This window comes from Hyla sarda, chromosome 5, assembly GCF_029499605.1.
Source record: "Hyla sarda isolate aHylSar1 chromosome 5, aHylSar1.hap1, whole genome shotgun sequence".
Taxonomy (NCBI): domain Eukaryota; kingdom Metazoa; phylum Chordata; class Amphibia; order Anura; family Hylidae; genus Hyla; species Hyla sarda.
The window spans coordinates 309,972,998-309,994,132 of NC_079193.1; the positions used below are offsets into that span (position 1 = coordinate 309,972,998).

At 40.6% G+C, this 21,135-nt stretch overlaps 1 protein-coding gene across 1 annotated transcript in view; it reads left to right on the forward strand.

Moving 5' to 3' along the window:
* The first annotated feature begins 544 nt into the window (after nt 1-544).
* The window catches only part of CRISPLD1 (cysteine rich secretory protein LCCL domain containing 1), a 127,974-nt gene continuing 107,383 nt past the window's right edge, over nt 545-21,135 (forward strand). Inside the window, exons 1-3 of the mRNA XM_056522174.1 lie at nt 545-610; nt 3,247-3,622; nt 7,083-7,414. Coding sequence (XP_056378149.1) covers nt 7,157-7,414 — 258 coding nt within the window. The 5' untranslated portion in view covers nt 545-610; nt 3,247-3,622; nt 7,083-7,156. The remainder of the gene's footprint in view (nt 611-3,246; nt 3,623-7,082; nt 7,415-21,135) is intronic.

The following is a 21,135-nucleotide window of genomic DNA, read 5'->3' on the forward strand; positions in this document are numbered from 1 at the left end:
CTGCTGGTCACCTTTCTTAGAGGAAAACTGTCAGTCTGTTCACCCACACTAAACCCAATACACTAAGTTATAGTATGGGTGAACAGAATTCTAACGAGGGGTCACCAAGACTAAGACAAGACTTAATCCTGAGTAATAAAAATAGTATTGTAATATGGTGTACAGTTGGTATATTTATGTATATTTCTCATATCCTAAGTATTGGGCTTGCAGCAATAACTATGTAGAATTACTGTTTAAGTCTATTGTCCTATCCTACCTTGTATTGTAATTCAGTTCCTTGTCTTACTTTATACTGAAATGAAGCTACGGTCACGTGATTCCAAAAAGAGTTTATAAGGTTTTAACTTTTAATATTTATCATGCCATGTTTAAGAGTCCGCGTTGGTGTTTGCTGTCTGCATGTATGTTGCCTAAAAAGCCACAATAAATTTCCCGTTTTATGCTGTACTTCGAGAGCTGGACTTCTTCCTTGTTGATTGAATCTGCTGGGTTGGAAACGCTGCCAGCCATTCCGTGCTCCACAGTACATGCGGCAAGAGGTGGGAGCTTACTACACACATAACTCTGGACTTTTGCACATATCTCAGGACCTCCTGGACATATTTAAGTAAGTGACCACTCGTTGGACTCCAGTACACCCACACCATAACCCTGTGTTTTGGGTTTAGTGTGGGTGAACAGACTGAAAGTTTTCCTTAAACCCCTTCCCGCTATAGGACGTCTGCATACGTCTCTGCACACTGGGACGTATGCATACGACCTAGCGATCTCCTGCACTGCCATAGGCAGATCATGGCATCTATGATGTTGACTGGGGGAGGGTGCTCCCCCTGTTCCCCAACAGCGGCTCTGCGATATGATCGCGACTCACTGTTGGTTGCTATGGCAGCAAGAGGCCAGATCATGGTCTCCTGTGTGCCTGCTACGGAAGCCTGTGAGATCCACAGGCTGTAGTGTGTGCAGCTCATCAGGTCATATGATGCTATAGTACAAATGTATTGCAGCATAGTATAATCTGTAAAAAGTGAAAAATATAAAAATAAAAGGTTGTTCAATACATGTATGAAGTGTAAAGAAAAAAAAGGTCCCTTTCGCAAAAAAAAACCTGTATTGTCATCAAAAAAGTTCAAAAGTACAAATCATATACATAATAGGTATTGCCACTTCCATAATGACGTGTGCTAAAAAACTATAATGTAAATTATCCCTCATGGTGAACACCGTAAAAAAAAAAAGAAAACAACAACAAAAAAGCGCAAAATTCGCCAATTTTGGTACAAATAGTGGAATAAAAAAAAGATCAAAAGGTAGCAGGTATCACAAAAATGATGAAATTAAAAAGTTCAACTCATCCCACAAAAAATAAGCCCTTACTCAATGGCATCGGATGAAAAATAAAAAAGTTTTGGTTGTTGGAAAATCAATGGCAAGAAAAGAATTTTGCTCAGAAAAGGAAAAACATAGAAAGCTATATAAAATGGGTATCACCATAATCATACTGACCCAAAGAATAACATCACTTTTACCGCACAGTGAACACCATAAGGAAATTAAAAAGAAGTATGTCAGAAATTTTCACAATGGAGTTTTTCACAAAAAATGCACCAGTGTATGTGTATGTGTCAACAAAAATGCACCACTTATATAAAGTACAAAATGTCATGAAGAAACAATCTCAGAATCGCTCCGCTCAGAAAAAAGTGTTCTAAAGTTATTACCATTTATAGAGACCCAGTAAATAAAAATAAAAAAGAGCCTGGTCATTAAGGTAAAAAATGGGTCTGTCCTTAAACATTTTTTTTTTTAAATCAACTGGTGCCAGAAAGTTAAACAAATTTGTAAATTACTTCTATTAAGTAGTACTTATTATCTGCTGTATGCTCTACAGGAAGTTCTTTTTCTTTTTGAATTTCCTTTCTGTCCGACCACAGTGCCTGTCCAATGTAGGATAGGTTTGCTATGAGGATTAAATCCTATTCTGGACAGTTCCTAAAATGGACAGAGGTGTCAGCAGAGAGCACTGTGGTCAGACAGAAAGGAAATTCAAAAAGAAAAAGATACAACAGCTGGTAAGCACTGGAAGCATTAAGATATTTAAATAGAAGTAATTTACAAATATGTTTGACTTTCTGGCACCAGTTGATTTAAAAAAATGTTTTCCAGGGTAGTACCCCTTTAAGGGGTAAAGTGGCCCCATCCATTGCTACTTAAACAGGCAATCACTTTAAATCAGTGAGCAGCGGTGACTGCTGGGACTGACAAGTGACTTCCTTGACAGGTTACACCAAGGAAAGGAGCAGGAGGACATCACTTGTCACTGCCACAAAGGAGGACATGACTCATCAGACCTGCTGGACACCTCAGCCTGCTGGACTGAGGACTGATGAGAAATAAATAGCACAGGTGGCGGGAGGGGGGTTATGAAGTGGTGCGGGGGGGGGGGGGGGGCGATGAAGTAGGGGTAGTAAAGTGGCACAGGATGTGATCTTGGGGGGGGGAGTTGCATGGGATGCTCAAGGTTGGGTGAAGTGACACAGAGGGGATCGAGGGGAGGGGTGATGAAGTGGCACTGCTGGGGATTATGGAGGAGATTAAAGTGACACAGGGGGTGATCAAGGGGGGTGAAAAAATGGCATAGGGGGTAATGAAGAACACAGCGGGGGGTGAGTGGAATGGTGAAATGGCACAGGGAGGATGAAGGGGGAGAATGAAATGGCACAGGGAGGAAGCAGCCACATTTGCAATGCAGATACTGGTAACGATGCATGCAGTTACTGGTATGGCGAGGAGTGTGTCATTAAAGGGGTACTCTGGTGGAAATAAAAATAATGTTTAAATCAACTGGTGCCGAAAAATTAAACAGATTTGTAAAATACTTCTATTTAAAAATCTTAATCCTTCTAGTACTTATCAGCTGCTGTATGCTCCAGAGAAAGTTGTTTTCAAATGTATTTTTTGCTTGACCACAGTGCTGTGTGCTGACACCTCTGTCCATTTCAGGAACTGTCCATGGACAGAGGTGTCAGTAGAGAGCACTGTGGTCAGACAGAAAATAAATTCCAAAAGAAAAGAACTTCCTCTGTGGTATACTAACAAGTACTGTAAGGATTAAGATTTTGAAATAGAGGTAATTTACACTTTCTGGCACCCGTTGATTTAAAAAAAATATATAAAATTCCACCGGAGTACCGCTTTAACTTTCTACGTTCTATTTTTATTTTTTTTAATTATATTTCTGCAAAGCTTAAAAGGATTGAAATCACCTCATGCAAACATGATCCGCAATCCTGTCATACCAAAACTGGGATAGCTCAACTGCAAGCAAGCTCCACGTCTGTGCAGAAGTCTTAATCCTGTGCTGTGCGGCATATTCGACCACCCACCTGAACACTTGCACAGAAAGCACATGACAATCCGGAGGAAAGAAGGGGTAGAGCTCAATGCACTTTCCAAAAAGACTCCTCCTCCATGGTTGGGATCTGCTTTGAAAGCCCCGCTCTCTGATCTGGTCCCATTACTGAGTGACAGGCTCTGCTGCTAGTGCTACAACCCCTCAGCTCTGAGAGCCCCCTGCTACCAAGTGTCTGCACAGCCCTGCACTACCTTCCCACCCTGAGCAGTAAGTATTCATTCACACTTTTAGCCTCTTTATTTTTCCGCTGTTCTCTGTCCAGGGCTATGGATGGACTGTGCTGGGGGAGGGTGTGTGACTATATGGTACTTATGGTACTTATCTGTATTTGTTGACTTCTACTGCTACTACTTTTACTAGCTTATTTCTGAATTGCACGTGTGAACTTTGCAATAGAGATTTTTTCCTACAAAAGGCGCCCAGAAAGTATGCAGACGGAATTCAGCGAATTCTTGAAAGTTGTATATAAACAGTCCTGCTCTCATCTGTTCTCCGCTGAGCAGCTGAATCCATCCAGTCAGCATTTTGTGGTTGGGTTTTACAGTGCAGCACTTGGCACCGTAGTCTTATTACTTCCAAGACGAGTACGGAAAGTTATGTTGTCCTAAAGCTGCCGTAATGATTTATGCTTTACATCAGTGTTTCCCAACCAGTGTGCCTCCAGCTGTTGCAAAACTACAACCCCCCCCCCCCCCCCCCCCCCGGCAGCATTCCCGGACAGCCGAAAGCACCATATGACACGTCGGATGACCCAAATTATCTAAGTTCATGTTCAATTTTCAATAGTGGCAGCGGGGATTGTAATGATTTATGTTTTATATCAGTGTTTCCCAACCAGTGTGCCTCCAGCTGTTGCACAACTACAACCCCCAGCATGCCTGGACAGCTGAAAGCACCATATAACACGTCAGATGGCCCAAATTGTCTTAGGTCATGTTCAATTTGCAATAGTTGTAGCGGGGTTGTAATGATTTATGCTGTATATCAGTGTTTCCCAACCAGTGTGCCTCCAGCTGTTGCACAACTACAACCCCCAGCATGCCTGGACAGCTGAAAGCACCATATGACACGTCAGATGACCCAAATTGTCTTAGGTCATGTTAAATTTTTAATAGTGGTTGAGGGGTCACAATTATTTATGCTATATTAACAGTGTTTCCCAACCAAGGTGCCTCCAGATTTTGCAAAACTACAACACCCAGCATGCTGGGAGTTGTAGCTTTGCAACAGCTGGAGGCACACTGGTTGGGAAACACTGATATAACATGTGAAATATACACAAATTACAGTTAATTGTTTTGTTAATATTGAATCTTTTACCTCCTTGTTTCGATTCTCAGAATACAAATATTAACTAAAGGTTTAAATGATATTATCGAAGCAATGGATAATAGGTTTTAAATAGGGGATATTCAATTTCGGGAAAAGCTCCTGCAGCTCTTCTATCCTTCTCTATGAGGCTGGCAGAAATCCATGCACATGCTGCAAAAACAACCCTGCAACTATATATTCAGCCATAGAAATTTCTGCAACGGATCTGACAGGTGAACCTGTCCTTTAAAAAGCTGTCCCCGAGCCAATCCACTGGAAACAATACAATTCATCAGGCATTTTCTACATGTAAATGTAATTCCCGGGTTTAAAAGGCTTAATCCTAGGGGGCAGTGTAATTTAGGAAAATGGTCAAAAAGTGTATAATTCTGTTAAAAAGTACCCAGACATGAAGAATGAAGAGCGAAATGCGCCTGACATGTTATGTTAGGATTGATTTGTCTTTTCCAGCTGCAAAAAGTGCTGAATGTGTAAGATGTAGGCAAGCTGAATGTGTTATTTTGTTCAGCATGGATAGGATGTTAGTTGTGTTTTTTGTGTAGAACGGCATGAACGAATGCTGCAATTACCGTAACTCGGAGAAGGGTCACAATGTACTGATAATGATTACCTAAAAGAATTCTTAAAGAATAACTCCAGCCAAAACTAACTTAGTGATGACTAAAATAGTTCCTTAAAGGGGTTCCCACCACTGGGGACCCCCGCGATCTCCCTGCTGCACATGGCGTTCGTTTACAGCATCGGGTGCAGCGGCGAAGGCTCGTGACGTCACGGCTGCACCCCACTCATGACATCACAGCTACGCCCCCTCAATGCAAGTCTATGGGAGGGGGCATGATGCCCCCTCCCATAGACATGCATTGAGGGGGCATGGGCATGACGTCACGAGCGGGGTGTGACTGTGATGTCACGAGCATGCGCTCTGGATCGCCAGTCATCCAGCATGGACCGAAGTTTGCTCTGTCCACTGGATGTCTGGGGTGCCCAAGCAGCTGGACCCCCGCAATCAGACATCTTATACCATATCCTTTGGATAGGGGATAAGATGTCTAGGGGCGGAGTACCCCTTTAAAGGGGATGTCTGATAAAAAAAAATGATCCCACAGGATAGGGAATAAGTAGCTGATCACGGGAGGTCTGACTGCTGGGACCCCCCCTGCAATCTCCACAACTGGGCCCCCGGCTGTCAGTGAAGGAGCATGTGTCGTCTACCGGTAGATGGCGCACATTTCATTTATTTCTATGGGAGGGCTGGTGAAGCCAGTAATGTTGTACTGCAGTCTCTTTGGCGGTCCAGTAGACATTAATGGAGTGTGTGCCATCTGAAGAATGTGCCCCTCACTGAGAGCAGAGATCATGGAGGGTCCCAGTGGTCAAATCATCCTCAATTAGCTTCTTATCCCCTATCCTGTGGATAGGAGATATGTTCGTTTTGGCTAGAGTTCTCCATTAAGTTGCATTGTTACTTTTGGTTGGTACGGAATGGGTTAAAAGTTAAATATTGAAGCAGCTCATCTTACATCTTAGCTTGAGAAGTGATATGTACAGTATATATAGGGTACAGTGCATTTGCCTAGGAGGGCCCTGATGAAGGGGTTAGCTGCTGAAACACATAGTATTTTTGGCTGACTTGGAGAGCTCATGCATTGATGGGTTATCTTTGGAGAGAGAACTGCTACGTCTTACATTTCTTGTATCCTGTGAGTGGCTTTTTTTTTTGTATCGGTCTTCACTATGAGAGGTGCTCCTTGTTTGTATCTCCTGCAGCACAGAGTATTTAATACACTTCTGTGAGATCCTGTGGAGAGCTGACATAATTCTGAATATACAGGAGCAGCAGTAAGTGACAACCCAACCACGTAGCCATGGGGGAGTGCCCTGGGGGTCTTGGAAGGCTAGAGTTGTATCCAGACTTACTGTACACCAGTATTAGTAGCAGAAATACAGTAGTGTTCACTGTCAGCAGGGGATTCAAAACTCGTCTGTCGGGATCATTTTACTCCTTGTAATATCTTTCCAATAATTAGGTGAGCAGCAAAGTTGAATGTGTCAGATGTAGCAGAGTTGCAGAATTGGGGTTGTCAAGTGTCAAATGACCGAAATCTATCTCCTATTTAATTGTCTACATTACACCTTTTGCATAGATTACTTAATGCTGTGATACTTTTTTTTTTTTAATAAATAAGAATATATTAATGTATTTGTTTCTTCCTTTAGGTGATGTATACATTTTTCTTGTTTTCTTGCTTGCCCCTGTAATTCTAATTTCATGATTGTATAGGAATGCACTCTGCAATATAGATTATTTTATGGCTTTTTTATTTTTTTTGTACAGGTTACATTTTGGAAATAAATACATGCAACTTTAGATTAAGCTTCCGAATTAGAAGAGTTTGCAATCCTCTCACCATGAATTGTGCAGCACAAGAGTGGCTCAGGCTGACTGTCTTGCTATTCATAGTCCAAACAGTTGCTACAATGCTCATTCCTAATGCCACCCAATTAGAGGGCCTTTTGGAAAAATATATGGATGAGGATGGAGAGTGGTGGGTTGCCAAGCAGAGGGGTAAAAGAGCCATTACTGACAGTGATATGAAGCTCATCCTGGATTTGCACAATAAACTGAGAGGTGAAGTTTACCCTCCTGCCTCCAATATGGAGTATATGGTAAGATACTTTTTCTTTTTTCAAACCTTGTGTTTAAAAAATAATGTTTAAAAAATGAACTAATGTGGACAAAAAAGTGAAACAGTTGTTCACTATAGAGCTGAAACAACTGATCTATAAAATCATAACAATCGTTACTTAAAATCATTGTCTACAATCCCTCCAGCTTAGGCCCCCAAACATGTATCCCAGCAGCAAGCCACAACTACTAGAGGCCCTCAATGCTAGAAGCAGGCCACAAACCTTATCCAAACCTTCTCCAGGGAGATCTATTGGTGATGGTGGCGTATCCAGAGACCGGAGCTGAGTGTGGTGCTAATCCCTGAACTACCAGGCCCCTGCCAGCCACCATGCATTGTCAGTGGGGTCTGTCGTCAGCTCCTGCTCCTGGTTCTTTTTCCCCATACTAGTCTTCACACACCTCACTTTGGTAGTAGCATTGTGTGAGGTTGTTGACGGCAGAGCTGTGGTCAATTGGGATGTCATTGAGGCATCCGGTTGTGCCCTGATCACCCATGTGTGCCCTGTAAGTTAAGGGCCTGTTTTAAACCAATTTTAAACACCATGTCGATTTCTGGCTGTAGTGTCACCTAATGCTTTATGTGAACCAGTGGCCCATCACTAATGACGTCTACAGGATCCCAGTCTGACCATGGAGGTCATCATCTTGAAGTGAATGTGGACAGCCTTATAGCAGAGGCTGACTTGGAAAGGATGTCAAATGAAAAGGTGTCTGATAGAGGCTTTTTCCTCTGGTATTGGTTAGGAGATAGAGCTGCCATCTTTGAAATAGAAAAAGAAAACAAAGGTGCGCTCCTAGTGTAGAGGTTTTAGATAAGCAAGTGCCCCAAATGGGTGTGTATTCTGCTTACCAGAGATTGTTGTGCTGCCATCTTGTTAGACTTTGTTCAAACTATTGCCTTCACTGTCATACTTAAAGGAGTATTCCCATCTGGACAGTTATGACAGTAAGTGTCCAACCTTTGAACTGAAAAAAAAAATTGCAGTTTTTTGGGTCATGCCCTGCTCATGACATCACAGTCACGCCCCCTCAATGCTCCCATAGGCTTGCATTGAGGGGACGCGGCTGTGACGTCACGTGCCGGGCATGACCGTGATGTTACATGCCTCCACCCGCATCACCACTCATCCGGCACGGAGCAAAGTTTGCTCCATGAATTGGATGTCTGGGGTGCCGCAGCCAAGATCATGGGGGTCCCCAGCGGCAGGACCCCTGCGATCAGACATCTTATCCCTTTCCTTTCGATAGTGGATAAGATGTTTAGGGGCGGAGTACCCCTTTAAGTAAATCAACTAATAGGTGGTCTAAGCTAGTCAAGACAGTCTAGCGATGTGCCAAATATATCAAACACCATGAGCCACTGTGATATCTAGTGCTTCTATTTTACATACTGTATTAGTTAGAAAATCTGACCAATGTTTGTTTCTTTGTGCCCATACACATAAGGTAAACGTTTACTGACCTTAAGTGATGTTCTTGGCCAGATGCCTCCTGGCTCTCTGCTGATGTTGGAAAGCTTCTATGGGAGATAAGCCACTGCCAAAGGGGGCTAACGTCAACCATCTCACTTGGCCATCAAACAACAACATAATTTCTTATAACTCTTGAGGCAGTTCCAGAGTCAATGGAGCCCATAACAACAGTTTTTTATTTTTACTACCAGTTTTATGTGGACTTTTCTTGGTACACTGTGCATATCATGAGCCCTTCAGTAATAACAAATTGTCCTGTGAAAGTAAAGCATCTGTGCCACCATGTTGAACTGTTGGTGTAACCTTAATATTGAAAGTTCTATGTATTTGTAGACATATAAAATAGAGTTGTCCTTAGTTTCATGTCTCTATTGACTCATCGGTGTAGAACATTTTCACAAATCTCTTTACAAACTTCAACTTCCATCTTGCTACCCTTCTATTAGTCCCATATTATATTATACTAGCTGAGTACCCGGCGTTGCCCTGTTTTTCCTTCCTAATCCTTGTTGGGGAGGAAAATAAACAAAGGAGGAAGCTTTTGACTTCATATCCGGTCCTTATATATTGTTGTCATATCCCAACCCCATATCCCGTCCTCATATCCCGACCTCCTATCCCTTCCTCATATCCCATCTTCCGATCTTGACCTCCTATCCTGTCCTCCTATCCCGTCCTCCTATCCCGTCCTCCTATCTTGACCTCCTATCCCGACCTCCTATCCCAACCCATAATATGTGTACCAGGTATTGAAATATGTCCAGCCTTACAGAATTGATGTGGGAACATACATTTCCCATTGATTTGCATGGGACTTTAAACAAAAACCCAGACACTCACAAATGGGGGTAGTTAAGGGTTAAATTAACTATCCTATATTTTAAGTGGACATATAAGTAGCATGTGACCAAGTATTATCTAAATATCTCCAGCCGTTTGGAAGTTATGCAGTAACATATATTTCCCATAGACTTGTATGGGACTTTAAATAAAAACGCCGCCCCTGGCAAATGGGGGTAAGTAACGGTTAAATCAACTATCATATCTTTGTTGTTGACATATAAGTAACATGTGTGCCAAGTTTCATTTTAATATCTTTAGCTGTTTAGACGTGATGCTGGAACATGCACACCTACATACACACACATTGGGGGAGATTTATCAAAACCAGTGCAAAGGAAATGTTACCCAGTTGCCCATAGCAACCAATCAGCTTGCTTCTTTCATTTTTGCAAAAATTTTTGCAAAAATGTGTGCAAAATTTTTTGTTAAAAATGAAAGAAGCGATCTGGTTGCTATAGGCAACTGGGCAACTTTTCCTTTGCACAGGTTTTGATAAATCTCCCCCATTGGCCCTTATTTATTAAAAGTGTTGTGTAGGTTTCTTTGTGGGTTTTAATTAGGGATCGACCGATTATCGGTTTGGCTGATATTATCGGCCGATATTCACGATTTGGACATTATTGGTATCGGCAATTACCTTGCCGATAATCCCCCGCCCACCGCACCACCACCCCCAACGCACCGCGCCGCACCCCCCCACCACCACGCCGTACCCCCCACAGCACTACCCGGCCAGAGACTGCCGCCGCCGCTGTCCCATTGCCTACCCCATTCTCGGTTTTATAATTACCTGTTCCCGGTGTCCGGGGTCCGCGCTACTTCTTGCTCCTGCGGCGTCCTGTGTTACGCTGTGTGCTGCGCAATGACGAGTGACGTCCTCAACGCAACGTCACCGTCCACTTTAAATCAATGATCGGCAGCGGTGTCGCCGGGGGAGGGTAAATAGCCGATAACTTATACCGGAATATCGGTATAAGTTATCGGCTATCGGCCCTAACCTCCACAGTATCAGTATCGGCCCTAAAAGATCGATATCGGTTGATCCCTAGTTTTAATTCCCTACAATTTATTTTCCACGGTATTTACTAAGGTTTCCCTACATTTTCCACTTTTCCCTACACTTTGCTTTTTTATTACACATGCTCTGATCTATAGGGTTTTCCTCAGCTCAACCCCTTTTTCAGGTTTTCTTAGCAAAATGGAGAGTTAGTCGGGGTTTTTTCAATTCTGGTGCAGAATCTGGAGCAAAATCTGGCGCAGACAGAATTTCTGGCGCACAACCCGACAAAACATGTCGGGTTTGCAATACTAAATGAGAGCCATTGAGTTTTTTATATATATATATATATATATATATATATATATATATATATATATATATATATATAGATAGTGGTGGCTAAATAGGCCTGCAGTTCTGTGGATATTCTTTGAGAGTGCTTTGTACCTACCTTGATAAAGGGGGAGATTTATCAAAACCTGTGCAGAGGAAAAGTTGACCATTGCCCATAGCAACCAATTAAATCAACTTTTCCTCTGCACAGGTTTTGAGAAATCTCCTCAGAATGTTTCTGCATCCTTCGATCATATTTGAGTACATTTAGTACTGTACCAAGTATTTTTTCAAGATAATAGCTCTTGCTTGAGTTGACCCTTTTCACGTGTTTCCTAGAATGCTATTTTGACATAGTGTTGTTTTAGAAGTTTTGTGGGGGGGTACTTCACTCTTATGGCCCTATATAGTGTAAGGGAGTAAGCTAAAGACCTGTGTGAAACCTACATAATCATATGAATACCACTAAAACCAAGCAGATTTTGCCAACTAACTAAGCCATTGAGCTAACAATTTAACCCCTCAACGACAATGGATGTAAATGTACGTCATGGTGACATGGTATTTAACGCACCATGGCGGTGCTCGCGTCATGCACGGCATGTCCCGACTGCTATCAACAGCCAGGGATCTGCCGGTAAAGGTGGCCATCCGCGATCGCGCGGATATCCGCCATTAACCCCTCAGATGCCGTGATCAATACAGATCATGGCATCTGTGGCAGTGCGGTACTTTGAATGGATGATCGGATCGCCCGCAGCGCTGCCACGGCGATCCGATCATCCAGCATGATGGCCGAAGATCCCCCGAAGGTCACCTGGCTCCGGCCGTCTCCCGGGGTCTTCTGCTCTGGTCTGAGATCGAGCAGATCAGAGCAGAAGATCACCGATAATACTGATCAGTGCTATCTCCTATACATAGCATTGAACAGTATTAGCAATTAAATGATTGTTATGAATAGTCCCCTATGGGGTCATACAAAGTGTAAAATAAATAAATAAATAAATATATATATATATATATATATATATATATAAATGTAGAAAAAGCGCAGCACTCCTCAATAACGTGAAAAAAAGTGGTGATTTATTGGCTCACATAGCAGCAACGTTTCTGTCCTACCATAGGACCATTTTCAAGCTTAGTGACACAACTCAAGTAGGGGGTATATATACCCAAACATATGTGTACAATCAACATCATGATCAATATAAACAATTAACAAAATAAAGTGCATAAGTGCAAAAAATGCATTGCATTACAGGCAGTGTAAACAGTATCAAAAGTGTACATTCATATTATATAAAGTGCATTACATAAAATGTGCGGTAGATTAAAAACATGCTTGAAAATCTCATAATACATATAATTGTCTATTAATAACTGCAGCTGATAACAATATTAAATAATGTATACTAGTATAGTAGTAAGTGGAGATACCTGTGAGATGCTCCTGAGCATAACAGTATGGCGCCCGCAGCATGGGACGCCGTTCTCGGCGTCTACTATTGCGAGCGACCGAGTTCCGGTCAGGTGAACATGTCACATGACTAACAGCGATCACGTGATGCTGTAGTCATGGAGCCCACAGACGCCTGGACTTGCGCCCGTGAGAAGCGTATGAATCAGATGGAGAATGGTCTAGTGTGTGAACAGCGCCCGAGGGATGGCACACAATCAATCCCAATGTATAGAGTAATAAGATATTGCACAGAATAGGAGAAATGAAATGAAATGCAAATAGAAATAAAATAAATACAAATAAAAACATAATGATAAACGAAAATGTATATAAGAAATAAAAAATAAAAAAATAAAAAAATAAAAAATTATAAATACAAATAAAATAAAATGATAAATAAATCAAAAGATATTGGTACACAAAACCAGTGTAATTCTTTATTATTAATGTTCTCTCCCTTGGGCTAGGGAAGGAGGATAAAGGCCATCTACTAGAGACCCTCCCTGGTTTGTAGGGCAACCCCGGATGTGTCCAGAAACCGGGTCACCACCCAAGGATGCCAAAGGTTCATCCAACGAACGCGAGGTTCTGTTAGGAATCCCCGGTTCGCTAGAGTTCCCACTACAGCCAATTTTGGGAGTGTGCTAATATTTAAATAGCACCATAGACTCATGCATATATAATAATATTTTAGGCCAACCTCCAGATGTCAAAATAATGAAAATAAATGATAAATTAAAATATACAAATAAAATGATAATAAATCATAATTATTTAAAGTATAAAAATAATAAAAAAAATGAAAGAACTAAATACAAAGATAAACAAAATAGAAAAAGGATAGTTAAAATAGAAAAAGGATAACTATCCTTTTTCTATTTTGTTTATCTTTGTATTTAGTTCTTTCATTTTTTTATTATTTTTATACTTTAAATAATTATGATTTATTATCATTTTATTTGTATATTTTAATTTATCATTTATTTTCATTATTTTGACATCTGGAGGTTGGCCTAAAATATTATTATATATGCATGAGTCTATGGTGCTATTTAAATATTAGCACACTCCCAAAATTGGCTGTAGTGGGAACTCTAGCGAACCGGGGATTCCTAACAGAACCTCGCGTTCGTTGGATGAACCTTTGGCATCCTCGGGTGGTGACCCGGTTTCTGGACACATCCGGGGTTGCCCTACAAACCAGGGAGGGTCTCTAGTAGATGGCCTTTATCCTCCTTCCCTAGCCCAAGGGAGAGAACATTAATAATAAAGAATTACACTGGTTTTGTGTACCAATATCTTTTGATTTATTTATCATTTTATTTTATTTGTATTTATTATTTTTTATTTTTTTATTTTTTTATTTTTTATTTCTTATATACATTTTCGTTTATCATTATGTTTTTATTTGCATTTCATTTCATTTCTCCTATTCTGTGCAATATCTTATTACTCTATACATTGGGATTGATTGTGTGCCATCCCTCGGGCGCTGTTCACACACTAGACCATTCTCCATCTGATTCATACGCTTCTCACGGGCGCAAGTCCAGGCGTCTGTGGGCTCCATGACTACAGCATCACGTGATCGCTGTTAGTCATGTGACATGTTCACCTGACCGGAACTCGGTCGCTCGCAATAGTAGACGCCGAGAACGGCGTCCCATGCTGCGGGCGCCATACTGTTATGCTCAGGAGCATCTCACAGGTATCTCCACTTACTACTATACTAGTATACATTATTTAATATTGTTATCAGCTGCAGTTATTAATAGACAATTATATGTATTATGAGATTTTCAAGCATGTTTTTAATCTACCGCACATTTTATGTAATGCACTTTATATAATATGAATGTACACTTTTGATACTGTTTACACTGCCTGTAATGCAATGCATTTTTTGCACTTATGCACTTTATTTTGTTAATTGTTTATATTGATCATGATGTTGATTGTACACATATGTTTGGGTATATATACCCCCTACTTGAGTTGTGTCACTAAGCTTGAAAATGGTCCTATGGTAGGACAGAAACGTTGCTGCTATGTGAGCCAATAAATCACCACTTTTTTTCACGTTATTGAGGAGTGCTGCGCTTTTTCTACATTTATATTACATGGACTTTGATCGGGTCTGGGGCGCTGGCACCCGCTGCTGTATTGGATAAGTAGTGCTGCAGATTTTCTTCATTGATATATATATATATATATATATATATATATATATATATATATATATATATATATATAATATTAAATAAAAAAAAGTAAAAAAAATTGAAAAATCCCCTCCCCCAATAAAAAGTAAACCGTCCGTTTTTCCAATTTTACCCCCCAAAAAGCGTAAACAATAATTAATACACATATTTGGTATCACCGCATGCATAAAAGTCTGAACTATTAAAATATATTGTTAATTATCCCGTACGGTGAATGGCATAAACGTAAACATTTTTTAAAAAGTCCCAAATTGCTGCTTTTTTGTCACATTTTATGGAAAAAAATGTATAAAAAATTTTATAAAAAGTAAAACCTAAGCAAAAGTGATACTCATAAAAACTACAGATCATGGCACAAAAAATGAGCCCTCATATTGTCCCATATACGGAAAAATTAGAAAGTTATAGGTGGTCAAAATAGGGCAATTTCAAACATACTAATTTTGTTAAAATGGTTTGAGATTTTTTTTTTTAAGCGGTACAATTCTAGAAAAACGTATAAAATGAGTATCATTTTAATCGTATTGACCCACAGAATAAAGAACACATGTCATTTTTACCGGAAAGTGTACAGCGTGAAAACAAAACCTTCCAAAATTTGCTAAATTGTGGTTTTCTTTTCAATTTTCCCACATAAATAATATTTGTTTGGTTGCGCTGTACATTTTAAGGTAAAATAAGTGATGTAATTACAAAGTACAATTGGTGATGCAAAAAACAAGCCTTCATATGGGTCTGTGGATGGAAATATAAGAGAGTTATGATTTTTAGAAGGCGATGAGGAAAAAAATTGAAATGCAAAAATAAAATTGGTCTGGTCCTTAAGGCCAAAATGGGCCTGGTCCTTAAGGGGTTAAAAGTATTTCAATTTCATTGTTAAACGGGAACTCCACTGCCCCAGCCTTCAGAACATTTTGTTCCGAACGCTGGGTGCTGGCTGCAGGGGTCGTGATTACATCACAAGGGGCGTGGTGTGATGACACAAGGGTGTGGCCATGACATCACGACCCCCGCAGCCCGTACGCAGTGTTCAGAACAAAATGTTCCAAATGCTGGGGCAGTGGAGTAACCATTTAAACATTTTTGGGAAGGCCTAAATAGTAAACACAGAGGCCCAGATTTATCAAGCTGTGAGAGAAAAAAAATAGAAGGATTTTCCCACCGCTCAGCTTACGAGCACTGGTAAAATGAAACCTGAGCTGTGATTGGTTGCTGTGGGAAAATCGCTCTATTTTTTTTTCTCTCAGACAGTTTGATATATCTGGGCCAGAGTCCCCAGGGTTCACACAACGGAACTGCGTGCACTCCATTTTTATTCTCTATGGTGCCTCTGTAAAAAAACATATGTTCCAAATGAAGAAATGTATTACTGATGTGCACTTCCTGCTGCTGGGTCTGTCTATAGGGTGTGTACATACTCCTTTCCTGCATATTTAAAGGGGTACTCCACACACCCTCCCATAGACTTGCATTGAGGGGGCTTGGCAGTGACATCAGAAGGGGAGTGGCCGACCCCCGCAGCATGAAAACAGCATTTGGAACATTTAGTTCCGAATGCTTGCCAGTGAAATACCCCTTTAATAGCTTCCCCAGGAAATCTCTGTAAAAAAAAAACGGGTATATTGGGCAGCTCCCCCAGCCACGCCTGCCTGAGCAATCAAGCTCCCAATTTCTGAAAAGGTGTTTAATCATTTGCTGATCCATTGTTGTGATTGACCCAGACTTTTATCCTGACCATCCCTTTACTTTCATGTACCCTCCTGTATAACCGTATCTGACCTTGACCTGTTCCTGACTACTGAATCGGTGCAACCTGCCCACTTACTAAGCACAAACTCTGTCAGCCCTGAGCTTATTTGGTGCCTAAACTCCTCTCTTTTGCACAAGTGTCTCTTGGCCTGCAAGGCCAGTTGTCACCTACACCAAGACTACTCCTAGAGGCAGTAGCCTGATGGACATCTGGAGTTAGAGGGTGAAAACCTATGGACCAACTAACACCTTCAGGAGATTTATTTTCAAGGTCAAACAAGTGCCAGTAAAGTAAATGTGAAGTTTATATGAAACTAATGTAGCACTGTATCACTTTCTTCTTTCTTCTCATAACTACTTGCATTTAAATTGTTGGTAATGTGCTTAGAAATGAATACAGTTTTATGCAGACATCATATGGAAAGCATAGGCGGTAGTTCTAGTGTCTGCACCCACACAGTCTTTGTATACCATTTGTTGGAAAAGAGATATTTAGTTTTATGGTGTCCTAAAAATCTTCCTGCACATGACTTAACCAGATTAGTGTTGAGCGGGAATATTCAAATAGCAAATTTTTATCGGCAATATCGGCACTTCATGATTTAGCAAATATTTAGAATATAGCGAAATATATTCGTTATGACGAATGTTTTTTATTTTTTTTTATTTATTACAGTACACATCACAATGATGTGTACTGAGTAAATAAAAAGTGATCATCCCTCCGTGCTTCCAGCTTGTGGTCTGAAGAAGGCAAATATGCGAAAATTTGCGAATAGCTAATATCGGCACCTCTAAAGGGCACTGATCCCTCCCTTCTTTTAGCTTGTGGGCCAATGAAAAGGATGCAAATACAGTTGTCAGAGGTTAGCAACATCCCTAGCAACCAATAGGAAAGTAGTTAGTTGAAAGATATAATCGCGCATGCGCATTTTGCAAATTTTATTACGAATTTCGCATGGAGAAAAAAAAAGTGAACAAATATACGAAATTCGTGAATATGGGATGAATATTTGTCCATATATTCATGAAATATCGCAAATTTGAATATGGCCTATGCCGCTCATCAATAAACCAGATATGCTTCTGTATCTAAGCCAACATAACAAGAATTGTTGCCATCTCCAGGCTATTATGGCTTATTTATTTAGCAATATAATAGTAATGTTATCCTATGGGAATTTCTGTACCTTGGTACCAGTATCTTACATGCCATCACACTTACATGCCATCCTATTGCTTGTCTACACTTAAACCTTGACATATTTTGATAATTGAGTTTTAATAGTTTTACATTTTAGGATTGGATTTATGGCCCAAACATCCAGTTCCCTCACATTTGAACTAAACTGAACTTAGGGTTCATAGAAACCATAAGATTCTGTAATGATCTTAGCGTCACTCGTTTGAATCAAAATGGTTTTGGCATTGCAGCTGTAATCGGGGTATTATAATTTCCCATCACTGACCTGTGGATTGTCAAAAAATATTCAGTTATGGTGTATTCACATGTACAGTATCCTGCGCAGGATTTTCTTTCTGTAAACTAAATGACTGAACACCACTTCAAATCCTGCGCCTCACATCCTGCGCAGAATCATGTATGTGTGAATACACCATAAAAAAAAAAATTGTGTAATCAAGTTTTTCTGCTAAACATATTTTCAAAGAAGTTTCAGTGATGTATTTTTCTAATGTTTCATTTTACCCTTTATATTATAAAATAAACCTAAAATCTTGCAGTTTAAATTGGCTGCTGTAAAGTTATCTGTACAGCATGACAGTTATGGTTGACACCTGTCTTTGGAAAAGACACTAGATGAAGCTGACAGCTCACCCTTCCCCTCCCTGTTGAGTATGCCTAGTAACATTTCTCATTCATGGGACATTTCCTGTCTATTGTTGCCTATGTCCAGAGTGATGTCTGTATAGCCCCCATAATAATGTACAAAAAAAATTTACATAAAAAAACACAAAAAAAAAAACATATATAGTTAGCAGAGAATAGAAACAGAACAAAAAAGAATATGTTTCGGTGTCAGTACAGCTAACTTTTGGCGATACACTCTTACAACAGCATTTCTACTCCAAATGATCATGCATGAGTAAATCAGAGGTTAGGGTTAGTCTAGAATTCCACTGAGGTTTTTCATGCAAAAACACTGATTAAAAATGCCTATTTCTGTGAAAAAAACGCCACGGCCAGATGTTAGCTGCAGATCAATAGTGAACTACAAAATGCCAGATCCACATGGTGGATTTTCCCTTTGGCGTTTTTTTTTTAATTCTTTGGCCGTTTTTCAGCTCTTTTGGGCTCAAAGGCTGGTGTTCAAAAACGTCCTCAAATTCAGAGTATGGCGTTTTTTTTCGGCAAAATCTTGGCGTTTTCCTCCCATAGAAGACAATGGGAGAGAAAAAACGGCAAGAAAAATGCCATGTGGGTTTTAAATTTGGCGTTTTTGCAGGCGGTTTTTCTTTTTTTGGACTTTAGCGATTCAAAAAAGTGATGGAGATACCCTTTTTTTTTTTTTTTTTGTTACATTTCGTAGGGTAAAAAAAATTAAAAAAGATGCAGTAGTGATGGAAAAAAATTTATTAACGAAATTAATATTTTTTAGAACAAAATTTTTATTTATTTTTAAACAGGGATCAATTTATTTGGTAGGGCAGAGAAATAAAAATTGAGCTGGCAATATAAAAATTTAGAGAGGGGCCATTTAATTATAAAAATATATATTTTTTTATAATGAATTTTGTAAAACTTTTTATTATTAATGTATTTTAATTATGTGTTTAATAAAATGTGTTTTTTTTTGTTTTGTTTTTTACATTTTTAACTTTTTCTTTTAGATTTTTTAGGTAGTACTACTACTCCCAGCATGGAACAGACTGTTCCATGATGGGAGTAGTAGTACCTGTACTAATAGACAGATCGTGGTGGGTGTCACTTCTGACACATTTTGTGATCCCCTTGCATAAGCTATAGAAGTGAGCGCTATACTCCGCTGTGATGTGAATTTCTCTTCACTTTACAGATTCATATTTCCCGCAGAGAGCTGTGATTGGCCAGATGGTGTTGGCCACTAACAGCTCTAAGTGGCATATATACGAATCTGTGAAGTGAAGATAACCTGACATCACAGCGGAGTATAGTGCCGGGCAGAGGGCCAGACAAGTGCAGCCGCCGCCCGATCGCAGGGGGTGTCAGGAGAGACATCTGCTATGATCAGACCTTAACTGCAGGTACAACTACTCCCAACATGGAGCACACTCTGCTCCATGCTGGGAGCTGCAGTACCTGCATTAATAGACAGATCACAACGGGTGTCAGAAGTGACACCCAGGCCATCTGTCTATAAGTACAGACAGCTCCCAGCATGGAGCAGAGTGTGCTCCATGTTGGGAGCAGTAGTACCTGCAGTAAGGGACAGATCACAGCAAGTGTCACTCCTGACACCTGTTGTGATTGTCCTGATGTGAATTTCAGGACTCACTAGTGCTAACTAGCTGAGAAGTAGATATACGTCATATATCTACTGCCCAGCAAGTACTTACAGTAGCCTGCAATGTGTATACAGTATACACATTGCTGGCTCACTTAACCTCTTGCTGAGCTGTGCGCTATGCGCCAGCCGAGCAAGGTAAGAGTTAACTTACACTGCTGGACAGTGTAGATTAACTCTTTGGGCGGTATACACTATATGCAATAGATAGCTGTATATGGTGTATACGGAAGATGAAGAAGTCCCCTTACCTCCCTCCAGTCCCGGCTGGGTCCGTGTAGCTCCGCCCCTAGTGATGAAGTCATTAGGGGGCAGAGCTACAGATGGGAGCTAGGCTGGTAAGGGTGTGAGGATCTGTTCACATTGTCCGTTTTGTATAATGTGAACAGACCCTTCTGCCAGTGTCCTCCCACACAGAGAAACTCCAGCTGTTGCTAAACTACAACTCTCAGCATACCCAGTCAGCCAAAGGCTGTCTGGGCATTCTGGGAGTTGTAGTTTTGCAACAATTGGAGGCTCCCTGTTTGGGAAGACATTGCAATATGGGCGCTCACCTCAGTGGAGAGCGCCAAAAATGTCCTAACCAATTTTTTGGTGTATTTATTTTTCTTCTCGTTTCAGATCCGTGTATGCAGAGGATTACGCCGGATTCGGAGGACTTTAATAAAATGACTAACGAGGGCTGTGGGGGGTTGTCTTTTAAAATAAAATATTTTTTCCAATATGTCGTGTTTTTTTTTTTTTACTTCTATTTTGAGTCTTAGTAGTGGAAGCCATCTTATTGAAGGAATCCATTACTAAGCCGGAGTTTAGCGTTAGCTCCAAAAACAGCTAGCGCTAACCCCCAATTATTACCACGGTACCCACTGCCACAGGGGTGCTGGGAAGAGCCAGTATCAACAGGCCCCGGGCGTGAAAAATGGTGCTCCTGGGCCTAGGCGGTAATAGGCTGGCATTATTTAGGCTGGAGAGGGCCAGTAACAATGGTCCTAGCCCACCCTGGCTGTTGCTGCTTGGTTGGTATCTGGCTGTGAATTAAAATACGGGGAACCCTATGCGTTTTTTTTTTCCCCGTATTTTTATTCTCAGCCAGATACCAACCAAACAGCAATAGC